This window comes from Notolepis coatsorum, assembly GCF_963971535.1.
Source record: "Notolepis coatsorum genome assembly, chromosome: 10".
NCBI lineage: Eukaryota > Metazoa > Chordata > Actinopteri > Aulopiformes > Paralepididae > Notolepis > Notolepis coatsorum.
The window spans coordinates 122391965-122409464 of record NC_140174.1 but is presented as its reverse complement, the minus strand read 5'-3'; the positions used below and the strand labels follow the sequence as shown (position 1 = coordinate 122409464).

The 17500-nt window shown below is 44.6% G+C and overlaps 1 protein-coding gene across 1 annotated transcript in view; it reads right to left on the bottom strand.

Moving 5' to 3' along the window:
* The window catches only part of ipo11 (importin 11), a 577792-nt gene that overhangs the window by 332151 nt on the left and 228141 nt on the right, over positions 1 to 17500 (bottom strand). The window contains exons 17-18 of the mRNA XM_084323169.1: positions 10744 to 10857; positions 513 to 628 (exon numbers count right to left, since the gene is read on the bottom strand). Coding sequence (XP_084179295.1) covers positions 513 to 628; positions 10744 to 10857 — 230 coding nt within the window. The remainder of the gene's footprint in view (positions 1 to 512; positions 629 to 10743; positions 10858 to 17500) is intronic.

Here is a 17500-nt window from a genome sequence, read left to right as displayed (position 1 = left end):
GGTGCCCCGTCGATGCTGAGGGGGCTGTAGTCCTTGACCCCCGACCTCCTGAAGTCCACAATCATCTCTTTTGTTTTGCTGACGTTCAGGGAGAGGCAGTTCTCCTGACACCACTGTGACAGGTTCTCTACCTCTTCCAGGTAGGCCCTTTCGTCGTTGGCAGAGATCAGGCCCACCACTACTGTGTCATCAGCAAATTTGATGATGGTGTTGTTGTTCCGCTGTATGTATGTGTGTGTGTGTGTGTGTGTACGTGTGTGTGTGTAGGTGTGTGTGTGGTGGGTGTGTGGTGGGTGTGTGAGTGTGAGTGTGAGTGTGTAGGTGTGTGTGTAGGTGTGTGTGTAGGTGTGTGTGTGGTGGGTGTGTGTGTGTGAGTGTGAGTGTGAGTGTGAGTGTGTGTGAGAGTGTGTGAGAGTGTGTGAGAGTGCGAGTGCGAGTGCGAGTGCGAGTGCGTGTGTGTGTGTGTGTGTGTGTGTGTGTGTGTGTGTGTGTGTGTGTGTGTGTGTGTCTACCAGAGTTCCAGTCCGTCCTCCAGCAGGTAGACGTGGGGCGGCTGGGAGACGTCGGTGCTCAGCTGGATGACAGGCAGCAGGAAGGGGTACAGGTTCTTAGACTCCGCCCCCAGGCCCTGTGTGACATCACAAGGGGTACATGTGCTTAAGACTCCGCCCCCAGGCCCTGTGTGACATCACACCAGGACATCAACGTTAGACGGACAAGACAGACAGACAGACAGACAGATGGACAAGACAGACAGACAGACAGACAGACAGACAGACAGACAGACAGACAGACAGACAGAAGGCTTGGGCGGTATGACGGTATTACGGTATACCAGGGTATTTCGAAATGATTTTCAATACCGTGACGTCACAGACTGTGCGCCAACTCTGTAGTGCACAGCACGCGCCAGCAGAGGGCAGGGCAGTCTGTCTTTCCCTCTCTCAGTCAGAGCAGAGCTGAGCCGGTGACGTAACACACGTGTTCCGTTGGATCTTTCATCTTGCATGTGTTAATCTGCACGATAAATAAAGACTTATTCTTCTATAGAATGCGGTTATGGACCGTTTATTAACCATGGGCCCACTTCCAGACATTGGATTGAGACATTGAGGAATCGGGAAACGGAGCGTTTTTCTAACGTTTTGAAATTGATTCGTGCATGAATGTGGACTCAGTTGTTTGGGTACCGGTAAGTAAGTTATGTTATGGTTAAGCGATTGGAAGATGAACGTATGAGATATGAATGCTGGTGGTAGTGTATGTTTGGTAAAGCGTTCCAGTTCGACTGTGTGTGTGCGTATTGGCTTCGCGATTCACTACATTGGTTTAAGGGCTTAAGCTGGGTTTTGATTATCACTTAATCAATGCAGAATACATTTTGTGCGTCTGTATGTGTAGTTGTGTACTACTGTCGTGAGTTTGTGAGTCATATTGCTCTAATGTCAGCCTCCGTTATATACGCTCCGTATGACTCGTTTCATATCTGTGTGTATCGAATGTGCGCGCTGGTTTGTATACTTGGTAACACGGGTCGCTAAGGAATGTAGGCTCGAGGTTGAAGTGCACTTTTAGGTTGAAAGAACGGCCCTGATGTCAACGTGTTTCAATATAAGCGTATGGTGATAACGGGTATATTGTTAACTTAACTTAGCTCCGCTCTACACACCCTCCCCAGACCACAGTAGGGCAGCATGTGGTAGTCTACACCCTCCCCAGACCGACAGTAGGGCAGCATGTGGTAGTCTACACCCTCCCCAGACCGACAGTAGGGCAGCATGTGGTAGTCTACACCCTCCCCAGACCGACAGTAGGGCAGCATGTGGTAGTCTACACCCTCCCCAGACCCACAGTAGGGCAGCATGTGATAGTCTACACCCTCCCCAGACCCACAGTAGGGCAGCATGTGGTAGTCTACACCCTCCCCAGACCCACAGTAGGGCAGCATGTGGTAGTCTACACCCTCCCCAGACTGACAGTAGAGCAGCATGAGATAGTCTACACCCTCCCCAGACCGACAGTAGGGCAGCATGTGGTAGTCTACACCCTCCCCAGACTGACAGTAGGGCAGCATGTGGTAGTCTACACCCTCCCCAGACTGACAGTAGGGGAGCATGTGGTAGTCTACACCCTCCCCAGACTGACAGTAGGGCAGCATGTGGTAGTCTACAACCTCCCGAGACCGACAGTAGGGCAGCATGTGGTAGTCTACACCCTCCCCAGACTGACAGTAGGGCAGCATGTGGTAGTCTACACCCTCCCCAGACCCACAGTAGGGCAGCATGTGGTAGTCTACACCCTCCCCAGACTGACAGTAGGGCAGCATGTGGTAGTCTACACCCTCCCCAGACCCACAGTAGGGCAGCATGTGGTAGTCTACACCCTCCCCAGACTGACAGTAGGGCAACATGTGATAGTCTACACCCTCCCCAGACTGACAGTAGGGCAGCATGTGGTAGTCTACACCCTCCCCAGACTGACAGTAGGGCAGCATGTGGTAGTTCTACACCCTCCCCAGACTGACAGTAGGGCAACATGTGATGTCTACACCCTCCCCAGACTGACAGTAGGGCAGCATGTGGTAGTCTACACCCTCCCCAGACTGACAGTAGGGCAGCATGTGAGGGCTTGATTGTTAAGTAGGTAATGTTTGGATAAAACGTGTCTTTTTGGACATCTTTCTGCGAGACACTTTCGGAGGTGAATTGATGCCGTCGTTAGTGGCCCAGTGTGCTCTCGGGCAAGAGGCGTCATTAACTAATCATGTGGCATCTGCTTGCGTTCTCCGCCACGGCTCCACTGTTCAAAGTGGGAAGAGAAAAAAGCAAATAGTATGTCTGCACAGCGAGGCAACGCTTCCGTGGCAACGCTCCCATGGCAACGCTCCAGCGGCCAAGTCACAGCGAGTGGGGTCCAAGTTCTCGAGTTACATGACGATATGTGAGGCGAGCGTCTTTTTACAGGCCGCGAGTCAAGTGACCACGTCGGACAGTATATGCTCGAGAACTGACCAATCACTGCTGATGGAGAAAGTGATTGGTCAGCGTTGTAGCCAACGAGTGTCGGCTACCAACTATACCCCACGCTGGGGGGTGCTAGTAGAGGAAGTAGGTGAAAGTTGACGAGCGAAACTTTGTTGCGACTGAATCTTCAGAATGCATGGAGGTGGATAGCCATTTTGGATTTACATGTTTTTTTTTTTTTACTAAAACCTTTCCCAATCACTCATTTTTCAACAGATTTTTATCAAATTCGGACCTGTACTACATAAGACTTCAAACTATGAAACCGCAAACCATTAAAGACAAATGTGATTACACAAATTCAACTCAAGTTAAAACCTCTGTTACTCTATTTCATTAGCACTAAAAGTGATTATCCTTTTTTTGCTTTAGTAACTTCAGAATGTGACCTTTCAAAAGAGACCAGGCTCATGCATGTGCTATACATGTGCTTAGTATAAAGCTAAGCGTTGCAAAGAAAAGTATGCAGTCCTCAAAAACTAAAACTAAAATGGCCCCATTTAGGGGGTGATGCTAAAGAGGTTAACCTCTAACCCTAAAATAGCTAATTTGCCTTTGTGGGAACTGTCCCCTCTACTATAAAAATAAAGTTATCTCTCTCACTTTCTTACTCTCTGAGTGAGTGAGTTATTTTCCGTTTACCATGGGTATCTTTGCCTCAAATAGATCTGCTATCAGCTCTATCCTTAATCTTTCAAAATGTTCAGTTGCTATTGCATACACTTATATGTTTCACTACGCATATGAGTGCATGCTTACCAACTGTTCGCCTGTTTTACTGCAACACTACTATCACCGACATCTAAGAAGGGAGATCCCCCCTTGAACGGCCCTTCTAAGGTTTCTCTCCTCCACATTGCCTGTGGTGCATTTTTTCCTATTGCTAGGTTTTAGTGAGTTTTTCCTTACCTTCGCGTGGGGTATGTCTGGGAGTGTTGCATTTATTTTGCATTTATAATTTTTTTTTTTGACTTTATAGTGTTCTTGTTTTGTTCTTGACTTATTGTGATGTTTCTTCTTGACTTGTTTAAATAACACGTGTCCGGCCCATGGGGACATTAACGTGTGTTGTCGGGCCTTACAAATACATTTGATTTTAATTTGATTTGGTATCTATGATTATCTATTTATTATTCATGTTTCAATTTGGTTCAGCCTGTCAGTGCTGTTGAAAAACCCTACTCTAGACTACATCCTACAGTTCTGGTGAGAGCAGCGAGTGGGAGGCGGGGTCATAACGCAACATTTTAATCCACGGCGGATCTCCCTCAGGTCCAATAAGCGTACACTACATTGCCCGACAGACGGTAACACAGCATCAATACATAACGACCATGAACACGAACACGAAATAACTAATTGAATAGGGTCCTCGTCCTGAATATTTAACTCCTCCTGAAATTGCTTGTGAATGTGCCATACACCTCAGGGTAACAATAATGTGTTATTTTCCAACTGTGCTAAGTATAATTTAGCTAATGAGATGCTGCTGTGTATTTTATCTTACTTTTTTTTTTATTATTGACTATTTAAAACTGAATCAAACCATAAACAAGGCGGCCTGTTGGGATGTTAGATCCTAATGTGAAAAACTGTGATTTTATATGTCTGCAATTTATGTGGTCATTTTATGCCTGTCTTTTTTCTGTTGTGAAGCACTTTGAGCTGCAGTTTCTGTATGAAAGGTGCTATACAAATAAAGTCTATTATTATTATTATTATTATTATTATTATTATTATTATTATTATTATTATTATTATTATTATTATTATTATTATTATCTGTCACGAAGAGGACACTTCTGAGAGGCTCTCCCACAGGCAGCCAGATGTGAAGTGGTCTATCTGTCACAAAGAGGACGTCTCCGGCAGCCCGGGGCACGTAGCCTCCCACTAGGGAGTAATGACGTGAGGAGACGCGGTCTATGTCCAAACAGGAAGGAGGACACGGCTACTGCCTCTCTCTCTGGCAATGATGATGGAGATAAACACACAGGGGAAGACAGGAAATTGACTGGGGCAGCGAAAAGTAGCAAAACAAGGAGTTTTCATCTGAAAAGTAATTGAAAATAAAGAAAAAAAGCCTGAAATCTGTAAATCACATCTAGGGCAGAGTAATATATCAATATTTACTGTTTGTTGTCTGTGTTATTGTATTGTGGGGGTGGGTGTTTTTTACCGTTGTGAATCATGATACACAATTTTATAGTTTTAGATGAACTCTTTGCCCGCCGGCGTCCGGTAGCGCAGTGGACTAAGCATCTGCCTACCACCACAGAGACCGAGGGATCGAATCCAGCTGTGGTGCCTCCGGCTTGGCCGACCGTCCATACTGACACAATTGGCAGTGTTAGCGGGTGGGAAGCCAGCGAGGGTGGGTCCTGGTCATTGTAAAACAGCGACTCCTACAGTTCGGTCGGGGCGCCTGCACAGCGAGGGAAGGATCTGAGAGAGGTAGTGTGATCCTTCCACACGTTACACTCCCCCAGTGAGAGTCCGCGCTGCCAGGTGAAAAGAAGTGGGGATTGGCTACACATGTGTCGGAGGAAGCATGTGATAGTCTCCGCCCTCCCAGACCGACGGTAGGGGGTAGAGTGCGCAACGACCAGGTAGGGGATTGGGAATTGGCATAACGACTAACATTGGGATGGGAGAAAAATCGGGAAAAGATAAAGTAAAAAAAAATTTAAATAAACTCTTTGAGAAAAGTCGAGTTCCGTCGCCAACCACTGAGCGTCAAACCTGACTTTTCTCGGGTTTTGATCCTTTGATCTTCTTCCTTTGATCCCCGTTCTAAACACTCTCTCGGAGCTGCCTGGGTCTCCCTGGCACAGCTGCCTACGTTGGAATTGCAATGACGATCGAATCCTGCCAGGTGGCAGTATCACCTATATTTTGAACTGGGGATATCAGTTGTCTTCCAGTACTGAGTTTACCTCCGGCTGTTTCCGCCTCGGAGTGGATCAGGACATGGCAATCGGTGGAAGATTTGGTGCCTCAGACCTATTCTTTCCCGTATGGTAGCCATGCCCAATATACAATGATTGATGATTTTGTGAAGACACATATGTATATGGTATATACCTTTGATTTGGAATTATTTGGAGTTTCAGGCGAGCAACCCGAATGATTTGGGCATAATGCATATAACGTCATATCTCGCGATCTATGAAAAAAGACTGGATTATTTTGGGCTATGTTTAGCATGGAATAGCGCACAAACTACATTATGTAGAAATTAACTGGTTAGTTAGTGTTGGACTATAAACAATGCCTGTCAAATGAGCCATACTATTGTCTCCATAGCTATAATACAGAACACACGATGGGTCCGCAAAACATCGCTACATTGGTCAATAACGCTGGCGCCATTGAGTAGAGATGGGAAAACAGTGCGGTGGTCAATGAGTTAAAACAGTTTATATTAACCTGTTCCACTCGACAGGGTCGGTACCGACCCCTTTTGACCTTATTAAATTATTATTATATTTTTATGAAGATGGAAAAAAAATTGTGATTTTAAAATCAACCGTTTTCAAGTATTATTATCACTACTATGTCACAAATACATGTAGAATGTAAAACGTTAGGTTGGCAATAGTTTAGCAATAGGTTAAAAGTGAGTTTATATCATTTTAAGTTTTTTTATGTGAAATCGTTTTTTTGACCCGGAACCGGATATGGAAATGTTGACCCATCGGAATTGGAATCTTTTTGTGGCCATTTTGAAGAGGACCTCGCTAGCTATCTGCCAGCGTTGGAATTTCTCCAATCTACACTTCCTGTGGTCCGCTATGGTGGTTCAAAGTTCAGCGTTCTGAATGAATCATATCAATAATTGTTATGATTCGCGATAATAAGCTACAAAAGGTAACGTTTTTGACAAATATTGAAACGCAGTCAGTTTCTCCACACTATTGTTAACATGTAAGAAGAATTAGATCTCCGGATGGGAGAATTCAGTACTGTATATACAGAACCTTCAATTTGATCATCTTCCCTTTATTAATTTCCTTAGATCTTTTGTACACATGATCTCAAGAGGGTACTGAATGAGCTCAGTGGCAGTTTTTTAAGTTTGGTCATTATTATCATGGTTTTATTCACTGTCAAAGATGAAAAGAAAAATCATAATTCATATTTTCCTTTGTTTCATCACAATTTAAGCAAGCCTAGTAATAGACACAATGTTTCTGACACTGAGAATACATTCATTGAGGTCCATAGATGTTCCTAGATACCAAGAATATGCAAATAGCCCTTGTAGAAGTGGAGCAATATTCCATTTACCTAGGTATACATTTTATGCAGATTTTCACCTGGGGTGGAACAGGTTAAGTAGGATTTTTTTCAGTTTGTATCAAACATCATATTATCATCCAGTTCAATATGATATACATTGATTGGATTATTTAACGGATGACTTTTCATACCAAATTATGAATACAAATTTAAAAGAAAGAATAATCGAATAGAAATATACTAACAATTATTATTAGTAGTAGTATTGTTATTAATGATAATAGTTAGTTATTCTTAGTATTAGTAGTATTGTTTTGGTTATTATTATTGTTATTATTAGCAGTATTATCATTATTATTATAACGAATAATAATAATAAAAAAACAATTACATACTGAAACGGAGTGGTTTGTGATCATGGTTCTAAACTGTCCAAAGGTCCTGAGAGGATCAATATTTAGGGTGTGTTGAAGATCGTTCTAACAGACGTTAAGATTCTGTAGCCCTGGCTTGTCTTCCGCAAGTTCTATAAACGCCAGACTGTTGTTGCAGCCGCCCTCTGTGCTCAGGCGGCTCTACCGGGTTTTAAAACCAGAGAGCGATGGTGCCAGATGTGTCCTAACTAACCAAACCGGTTAGGCCCGACACCGGGCGGTAACACAGAGCACTTCCGACTCTTCCGTGGCTGTATGCTTAGTGGGAAACAACAGAACCTCGAGAGGTTCATTGTAATTTTTTGTCAAAACAGTTTATAGGACGCACTGTGCCAAAGGATCTGTGTGGCGTTCAAGAGGATATTTCTGTGTCGTTAAACCCAGTGTGTGTGTGTGGGAAAAAGAAGGCAAACCGATGGATGAGCAGACAGGCATAAAGACATGAATAAAAGTGAGAGAGAGAGAGACAGAGACAGTATCCAGATTGCCTGGACCGGACCTGCTGCTTGGCGATGAAGCTATCAACAGACAAACACACAGCCTGCTAGCTCCACTCACTAACAACAGACAAACACACAGCCTGCTAGCTCCACTCACTAACAACAGACAAACACACAGCCTGCTAGCTCCACTCACTATCAACAGACAAACACACAACCTGCTAGCTCCACTCACTATCAACAGACAAACACACAACCTGCTAGCTCCACTCACTATCAACAGACAAACACACAGCCTGCTAGCTCCACTCACTATCAACAGACAAACACACAGCCTGCTAGCTGCACTCACTATCAACAGACAAACACACAGCCTGCTAGCTCCACTCACTATCAACAGACAAACACACAGCCTGCTAGCTCCACTCACTATCAACAGACAAACACACAGCCTGCTAGCTCCACTCACTATCAACAGACAAACACACAGCCTGCTAGCTCCACTCACTATCAACAGACAAACACACAGCCTGCTAGCTCCACTCACTATCAACAGACAAACACACAGCCTGCTAGCTCCACTCACTATCAACAGACAAACACACAGCCTGCTAGCTCCACTCACTATCAACAGACAAACACACAGCCTGCTAGCTCCACTCACTATCAACAGACAAACACACAGCCTGCTGCTAGCTCCACTCACTATCAACAGACAAACACACAGCCTGCTAGCTCCACTCACTATCAACAGACAAACACACAGCCTGCTGCTAGCTCCACTCACTATCAACAGACAAACACACAGCCTGCTAGCTCCACTCACTATCAACAGACAAACACACAGCCTGCTAGCTCCACTCACTATCAACAGACAAACACACAACCTGCTAGCTCCACTCACTATCAACAGACAAACACACAGCCTGCTAGCTCCACTCACTATCAACAGACAAACACACAGCCTGCTAGCTCCACTCACTATCAACAGACAAACACACAACCTGCTAGCTCCACTCACTATCAACAGACAAACACACAGCCTGCTAGCTCCACTCACTATCAACAGACAAACACACAACCTGCTAGCTCCACTCACTATCAACAGACAAACACACAGCCTGCTAGCTCCACTCACTATCAACAGACAAACACACAGCCTGCTAGCTCCACTCACTATCAACAGACAAACACACAGCCTGCTAGCTCCACTCACTATCAACAGACAAACACACAGCCTGCTAGCTCCACTCACTATCAACAGACAAACACACAGCCTGCTAGCTCCACTCACTATCAACAGACAAACACACAGCCTGCTAGCTCCACTCACTATCAACAGACAAACACACAGCCTGCTAGCTCCACTCACTATCAACAGACAAACACACAGCCTGCTAGCTCCACTCACTATCAACAGACAAACACACAGCCTGCTAGCTCCACTCACTATCAACAGACAAACACACAGCCTGCTAGCTCCACTCACTATCAACAGACAAACACACATCCTGCTAGCTCCACTCACTATCAACAGACAAACACACAGCCTGCTAGCTCCACTCACTATCAACAGACAAACACACAGCCTGCTAGCTCCACTCACTATCAACAGACAAACACACAGCCTGCTAGCTCCACTCACTATCAACAGACAAACACACAGCCTGCTAGCTCCACTCACTATCAACAGACAAACACACAGCCTGCTGCTAGCTCCACTCACTATCAACAGACAAACACACAGCCTGCTAGCTCCACTCACTATCAACAGACAAACACACAGCCTGCTGCTAGCTCCACTCACTATCAACAGACAAACACACAGCCTGCTAGCTCCACTCACTATCAACAGACAAACACACAGCCTGCTAGCTCCACTCACTATCAACAGACAAACACACAGCCTGCTAGCTCCACTCACTATCAACAGACAAACACACAACCTGCTAGCTCCACTCACTATCAACAGACAAACACATTATACAGCATGCTAGTTCCACTCACTATCAACAGATACATAAATACATTAAAATACTTTCAAGCTTCAATAACATTTCCCTAAATGTCTCCCATCTTGATATGATATAATGATGATATGACAGGAAACAATATGAAAACATAGAAAATACATGTAGGCCATACAAGCAGACAGAGAACAGACAGACATAAATACACCCGTCACACTACAACACAAAACTACCGGTAGTTAAGGGATTGTCTATGGAGAACAGGTGAGTTGTGAGCATGGCCTTAAAAGTCTGTAGAGTGTTTGCAGATGTGATGGTTAGTGGGAGCTTGTTCCAGATGTGATGGTTAGTGGGAGCTTGTTCCAGATGTGATGGTTAGTGGGAGCTTGTTCCAGATGTGATGGTTAGTGGGAGCTTGTTCCAGAGTGTTTGCAGATGTGATGGTTAGTGGGAGCTTGTGTGTATGTGTGTGTCTTTTGTGTCTCACCTGCACCAGGTAGATGAGGGTGGTCAGGATCTGTGTGTGTGTGTCTATGTGTGTCTATGTGTGTGTGTGTGTGTGTGTGTGTGTGTGTGTGTGTGTGTGTGTGTGTGTGTGTGTGTGTGTGTGTGTGTGTGTGTCTGTGCCTCTCACCTGCACCAGGTGGATGAGGGTGGTCAGGATGGCACAGCGCAGCATGTTGTGTTCCTCAGACTGCTTCCACAGCAGAGGCAGGTACTGAACCAGGAGGCCCACGTACGGCCGGATCTGGAACACAAAGCAGACGACACAGAGTGTAATACATTACATTTACATTTAGTCATTTAGCTGATGCTTTTATCCAAAGCGACTTACAGGTTCTGTACGACAGGTCAGCAGGAAGGGCACAACTCTATCAGCTGAGCAACAATGTTCATCAAAGTGTTGAGTGCTACAGTGTAGGTTAGTTTATTAGGACAAGTGCATGACAGTAAGGTTAGTTAGATATATATATATTAGTGCTGTCAAACGATTAAAATATTTAACTCGATTAATCGCATGATTGTCCATAGTTAACTCGCGATTAATCGCAAATTAATCACTTTTTTTTTTATACCTTAAACAGATCTTTTTCAAGTTCCAAGTTTTAATACTCTTATCAACATGCAAGTCAACAAATGCTTGCTTTATGCAGCCATTTAACACAAAAGGATGACCCTCATGCATTGCAAATTTGCATCAAATTCAAAACAGAGTGATGCACAAAATAACTTAAAAGAAAATAATAATTTAAAACAATGAATAAAGTGTGCATGAAATAATAGGGGAAAGAAAACGTTAGGAACGTGTTACATTCACCCACACAAGGGCTGATTAATCACACCCCCCCCCTCTCTCTCACACACACACTCTCCCAGCTCTCTTTCTCTTTTGCCCCTTCCTCATCTCTCTCACCCCCCTCTCTCTCTATATCTCTCACACACACACACACACACACACACACACACACACACACACACACACACACACACACACACACACACACACACACACACACACACACACACACACACACACACACACACACACACACACACACACACTTCAGAAACAAACAGTATCAATGAGAGCATCAATAATACACCTGAGTGAAGTCTAGTAAAAAAAAAAAAAAAAATTAATTAATCTCGAGTTAAAAAAATTAGTGGCATTAATAGAATCGGGAGTTAACGCGATATTAACGCGATATATTTGACAGCCTTAATATATATATTATATTTTTTTTAGATAATGGTTGAAGAAGTGCGTCTTTAGTCGACGGCAAAAGATTGGAGGGGTTAGGGTTGTCCTAACTGGGGTGGGTAGTTCATTCCACCATTGTGGGGCAAGGACTGAGAATAGGCGACTTCTCCTTGATGACCCTCCCGGAGCTCGAATAGGAGTGGGTCTGAGACGGCCAGAAGATGCAGAGCGTAGGGGTCTTGAGGGTGTGTAGTTAGAGACCATTGACCGGAAGTAGGCGGGAGCGGTTCCCTTCGCCGCACGGTATGCCAGGTCGAGGGCCTTGAAGCGGATTCGTGCAGCAACGGGGAGCCAGTGCAGGTCCCTAAGAAGTGGGGTGACATGGGCCGACTTTGGTAGGTTTGAGATCAGGCGGGCCGCTGCGTTCTGAATGAGTTGTACACCACCACCCGCGGCTCCATAAATACAGAACACCCGATTACCACAAGGTGCCGACCAGGAAACACAAGGTCTCCAGCGGCAGAGATTTTGGCAAACCACCCCGTCTGGAAGCCGAGGAACACTTCTGGGTTTATGATGGAAAACAACAAGTCAATACTGATTACCACGAGTGCCGGGCAGGTAGTCCGCAAGGTGAGGAAATGAACCCACGGGGAGTGAAGAAACACTTCATTATGGGTTTAAGATGAGGGGGGGCAGGATACTGAATATCTGAATTCTGTACAGGAAATCCATAAGTCAAGGTATTTTTCCAGCAAAGAGGGCAAAATAAACCCAGCGAGCCTCGAGAAACACTCTAGGTTTCAGAGGGAGAAGGAACGCCTATTAATACTAGATCTTACTTGGGACTTGTACAACTCCCACTGCCTCAACAGAGCAAGAAACATTACGAAGGACAGCTCACACCCTGGCTTCGACCTGTTCGACCTGTTGCCATCAGGCAGGTGTTACAGGTGCATCAGAGCCAGAACAAACAGGCTCAGAGACAGTTTGTTCCCCAGAGCCATCACCACCTTGACCTCCAGTATGCACCAATAACTCACCCCTTCCCCCTCCTCCCACACATCATTATTTCAAACCTTTATTTCAACTCGTGAAACACTGAGGTGCCCCTCATTTACAGCGACGACGAGTTTACATTTTTTTTATAAATAAGAAATCCGATACTTTACTTTTTAATTACTTTAATTACTCAGCTGATAGAGTTGTACCCTTCTTGCTGTCTTGTCGTACAGAACTTGTAAGTCGCTTTGGATAAAAGCGTCAGCTAAATGACTAAATGTAAATGTAAGATGAGGAGAGGGGAGAGGAGAGATGAGAGGTGCAGGGTAGTGCAGTGCTTTCCGGTCTGAGGCAGTTGCCGCGCCGACTGTGAATGTAAAAGTTCACCCCAATCTGAGGGGAGGGCTTTCTTCAGTCTCCTCAGGATGAAGAGGCCCTGTGATGAGAATGTGATCAGATGTGATAAGAGAAGATAATGTGATAACCATTGTCTGAAATAATAATAATAATAATAATACAAAAAATAAAGATCTAACCCTAACTAACCTTACTCTCATGCACTTGTCCTAATAATAAACCTACACTGTAACACGCAACCCTTTGATGAACATTGTTACTCAGCTGATAGAGTTGTGCCTTTCCTGATGACTTGTCGTACAGAACTTGTAAGTCGCTTTGGATAAAAGCGTCAGCTAAATGACTAAATGTAAATGTATCATATATATCATAAAGGACACAGTGGTGGGTATCATATATATCATAAAGGACACAGGACTATGTGAGAATGCTATTCATCGACTACAGCTCGGCATTCAATACCATAGTCCCCTCCAAACTCATAGCCAAGCTCAGGGACCTGGGCTTGAACTATGACCTCTGCCAGTGGGTCTTGGACTTCCTGACGGGCAGACCCCAGGTGGTGAGAGCAGGCAACTGCACCTCCTCATCCATCACCCTCAACATAGGGGCCCCCCAGGGCTGTGTTCTGAGTCCCCTCCTCTACTCCCTGTACACACACGACTGTGTGGCTCAGCGGAGTAACAACACAATCATCAAATTTGCTGACGACACAGTAGTGGTGGGCCTGATCTCTGCAAACGACGAGAGGGCCTACCTGGAAGAGGTCAAGGTCCTGGCGGGATGGTGCCAGGAGAACAGCCTCTCCCTGAACGTCAGCAAAACAAAGGAGATGATTGTGGACTTCAGGAGGTCGGGGGTCAAGGACTACAGCCCCCTCAGCATCGACGGGGCACCGGTTGAGAGAGTGAACAGCTTTAAGTACCTCGGAGCCCACATATCCGAGGACTTGACATGGACCACACACATTGACAGTGTTGTGAAGAAGGCACGACAACGCCTCTACTCAGGCGCCTAAGGAAGTTCCAAGTCAGTCAGAAGATCCTTAAGAACTTCTACTCATGTACAATAGAGAGCATCCTGACTGGCAACATCACCTCCTGGTTTGGGAATAGCACTGCACAAGACCGAAGCAGACTACAAAGAGTGACACGTTCAGCCGAACGCACAATTGGAGGGGGGCTCCCCACCCTCCAGACCATTTACAACAAGCGGTGCAGGGGTAAGGCTAAGAGAATCATCAAGGACTCCAGCCACCCGAACTGCCTCTTTGAACTGCTGCGGTCAGGCAAGCGATACCGGAGTCTCAAGGCGAGCACATAAAGACTCAGAAGAAGCTTCTATCCCCAGGCCATCAGGCTGCTCAACGAACAATGAACACTATGCAACAACCATCAAATGCACACAGCACACACATCCACACGCACACACTCACTTTAAACAAACAACACACTGCAGCACCCACTCTCCACACTTTAGATCACCTAAACACACTTTATATTTATTGATAAAGGATTTGCACTACAACTCGTACACCTTACTGTAAATTGTACCTAAATTGTACCTCATCCCATTTCTGCTTTGAACTATATAATATTGTATATTAGTACACTGCATAGTATATTGTATATTATATGGTAACTCAGTTACGTCTATTCTGCATCGAACATTGTACATATGTCTATACTGAACACTGTGACCTAATTTTTACTTCTAATTTACATGCTATACTATGTTATTTTATACTTATCTTGTCTAGCACAGTCTCTGGAGCGTAACAGTAAGAAGCATTTTGTATAAAAGTATTCTGTACTTCTATATGACAACTATTAAAGAAACTTGAACAGTGGTGGGTATCATATATATCATAAAGGACACAGTGGTGGGTATCATATATATCATAAAGGACACAGTGGTGGGTATCATATATATCATAAAGGACACAGTGGTGGGTATCATATATATCATAAAGGACACAGTGGTGGGTATCATATATATCATAAAGGACACAGTGGTGGGTATCATATATATCATAAAGGACACAGTGGTGGGTATCATATATATCATAAAGGACACAGTGGTGGGTATCATATATATCATAAAGGACACAGTGGTGGGTGTAACTGAGGGGTTACAAAACCCTGACTGTATTAAAGATTGTGATAGATTAAACCACTGCTAGGTATGTACTTTAATTACTGGCCAGACAGTACATCGAATAGATATGGTGGACACTCATAATAACACGGCATTGACAAAGAAATAGTATTTGAGGGTATTTTATTATTATGCAACATTAGGTTACAGAATGAGAATTAGGGTCGCGCTTGTATGGCGAAGAATATGCATAAAGTCAGTCAGTAGCATGAGTCACTGGGAATAGAATAATTCCTACGATGGGTACAAGGCTGACGCCACCTGGCGTATAATAGCAATTATAGAAGGCAACGCTGGTACCGCCTGGAGACACTGGGTTCCTCTCAGAGTTGTAAGGTCTAGACTAGGATAGAGGAATGTTCGGATACTCAGTCTGATTCAATGAAGAATAAGGGGGTTCACGTACAGAAGCCAGTCCTTGTAAATCCAACGATCAGCAACAAAAGCAATAACTGTAATCCAATGCTCGATAGCAAACGATGATAGCCAGCCAGCCTCGGTCCATGAGGCCAGCCCGAATGTAAATCCTCACGAGGTTAAATCCCAAACGACAGTGGGAATTAACGATGCTCTTCTCCGGGTAACACGTTCCACAATCAATATAATCCAACCAGTAATGGTTCTGCAATCGCCGCCGCTGGTTCTCCTGTGCACATGTCCAGCAGGTTCTCCGACTAGGTCTCCTCGTGTGCTGGTACTAAGGTATTTAGTCCACGCGCACTGGCTAAGGTCCACTAGCTAACACGAACGAACCGCTGGGTAATGCTACACACGAACGAACTGTGGTTGGCACGATATACAATAAATGAACGACTATTTACTTCACATTACATTAGGTCGAACTTGCCGTTACTGCATTAAACTCTGACACTTTACTATTCAATTCGCACGTGGTTCTCAACGCTCTGTTAGACGCACTGCTGTTCACTTCACTGTTACCGAACACAGACAGACTTTAGACGAACTGCTGATGTGCGCACCTGAGCCGTGTATATACTTAAGTGGTTATCTAGTCCCAAACCTCAGTTCTTGTCTGGAATCAATACGCTGTCTCCGGGCATGTTACGACATGCCTGGGCTTGTCTTTGAACCTGACTTTGGGGGCTTGCGGGCTGGCGCCTACGGGCGTTATCCAATAAGGAGAGCGAATATTATTATGGTTCGAACGCAGGTTTAAAGGGATATACCGTGTATATATAAATAATATACAATGTATATAAAACAATAAATGTAGATTCTCAGCTTTAATCTGGCCCTTCACAACAGTGGGTATCATATATATCATAAAGGACACAGTGGTGGGTATCATATATATCATAAAGGACACAGTGGTGGGTATCATATATATCATAAAGGACACAGTGGTGGGTATCATATATATCATAAAGGACACAGTGGTGGGTATCATATATATCATAAAGGACACAGTGGTGGGTATCATATATATCATAAAGGACACAGTGGTGGGTATCATATATATCATAAAGGACACAGTGGTGGGTATCATATATATCATAAAGGACACAGTGGTGGGTATCATACCATGTCACCAGTATAGTAGTCGAGTCACTAAATGTCGAGTACGAGTCAAGTCTCGAGTCCCCAGTGTTCGAGTCCGAGCCCAAGTCTGAGACACCAAATAAGAGCCTGAGTCGAGTCATAGTCGAGTCCCCATTACCCTAGTCCGAGTCCGAGTCCAAGTCATCAAGGTTGAGTCCACTCCACTCTGGCAGTCAAAAAGCAGACATACAAATAAAAAAAAAGGTTTACATTAAACATAAGTGACACAGCGGTCACGGTTTCAAAGGGAGTTTATTTACTTTGTGACACAATAGCCAAACAAATGCACTAGCCATCAATATATTGTGCCAAATTATTAGGGTATATTACAATTTTGTTTTTGATCAATTAACAAGGCTGAGTCCTCGTCTGCACCTTTAGAGTCCGAATGAGGTAAATGATGGTGTCCAAGTCCAAGTCATCAGTGATCAAATCGAGTCCTGAGAATCAGTCCAGGACTCGGACTGGAGTCAGTGTGGTGCAGTACTACAACACTGGCCGTCACCAGCACTGGATCTGAGGGCAGGATGATGGACAGAGTCCAGAGGTTCAAGAGTTGAAGCTGCAGCATATAAACCACATCACCTAGGTCCAGAACTGATCAGAAAACAGC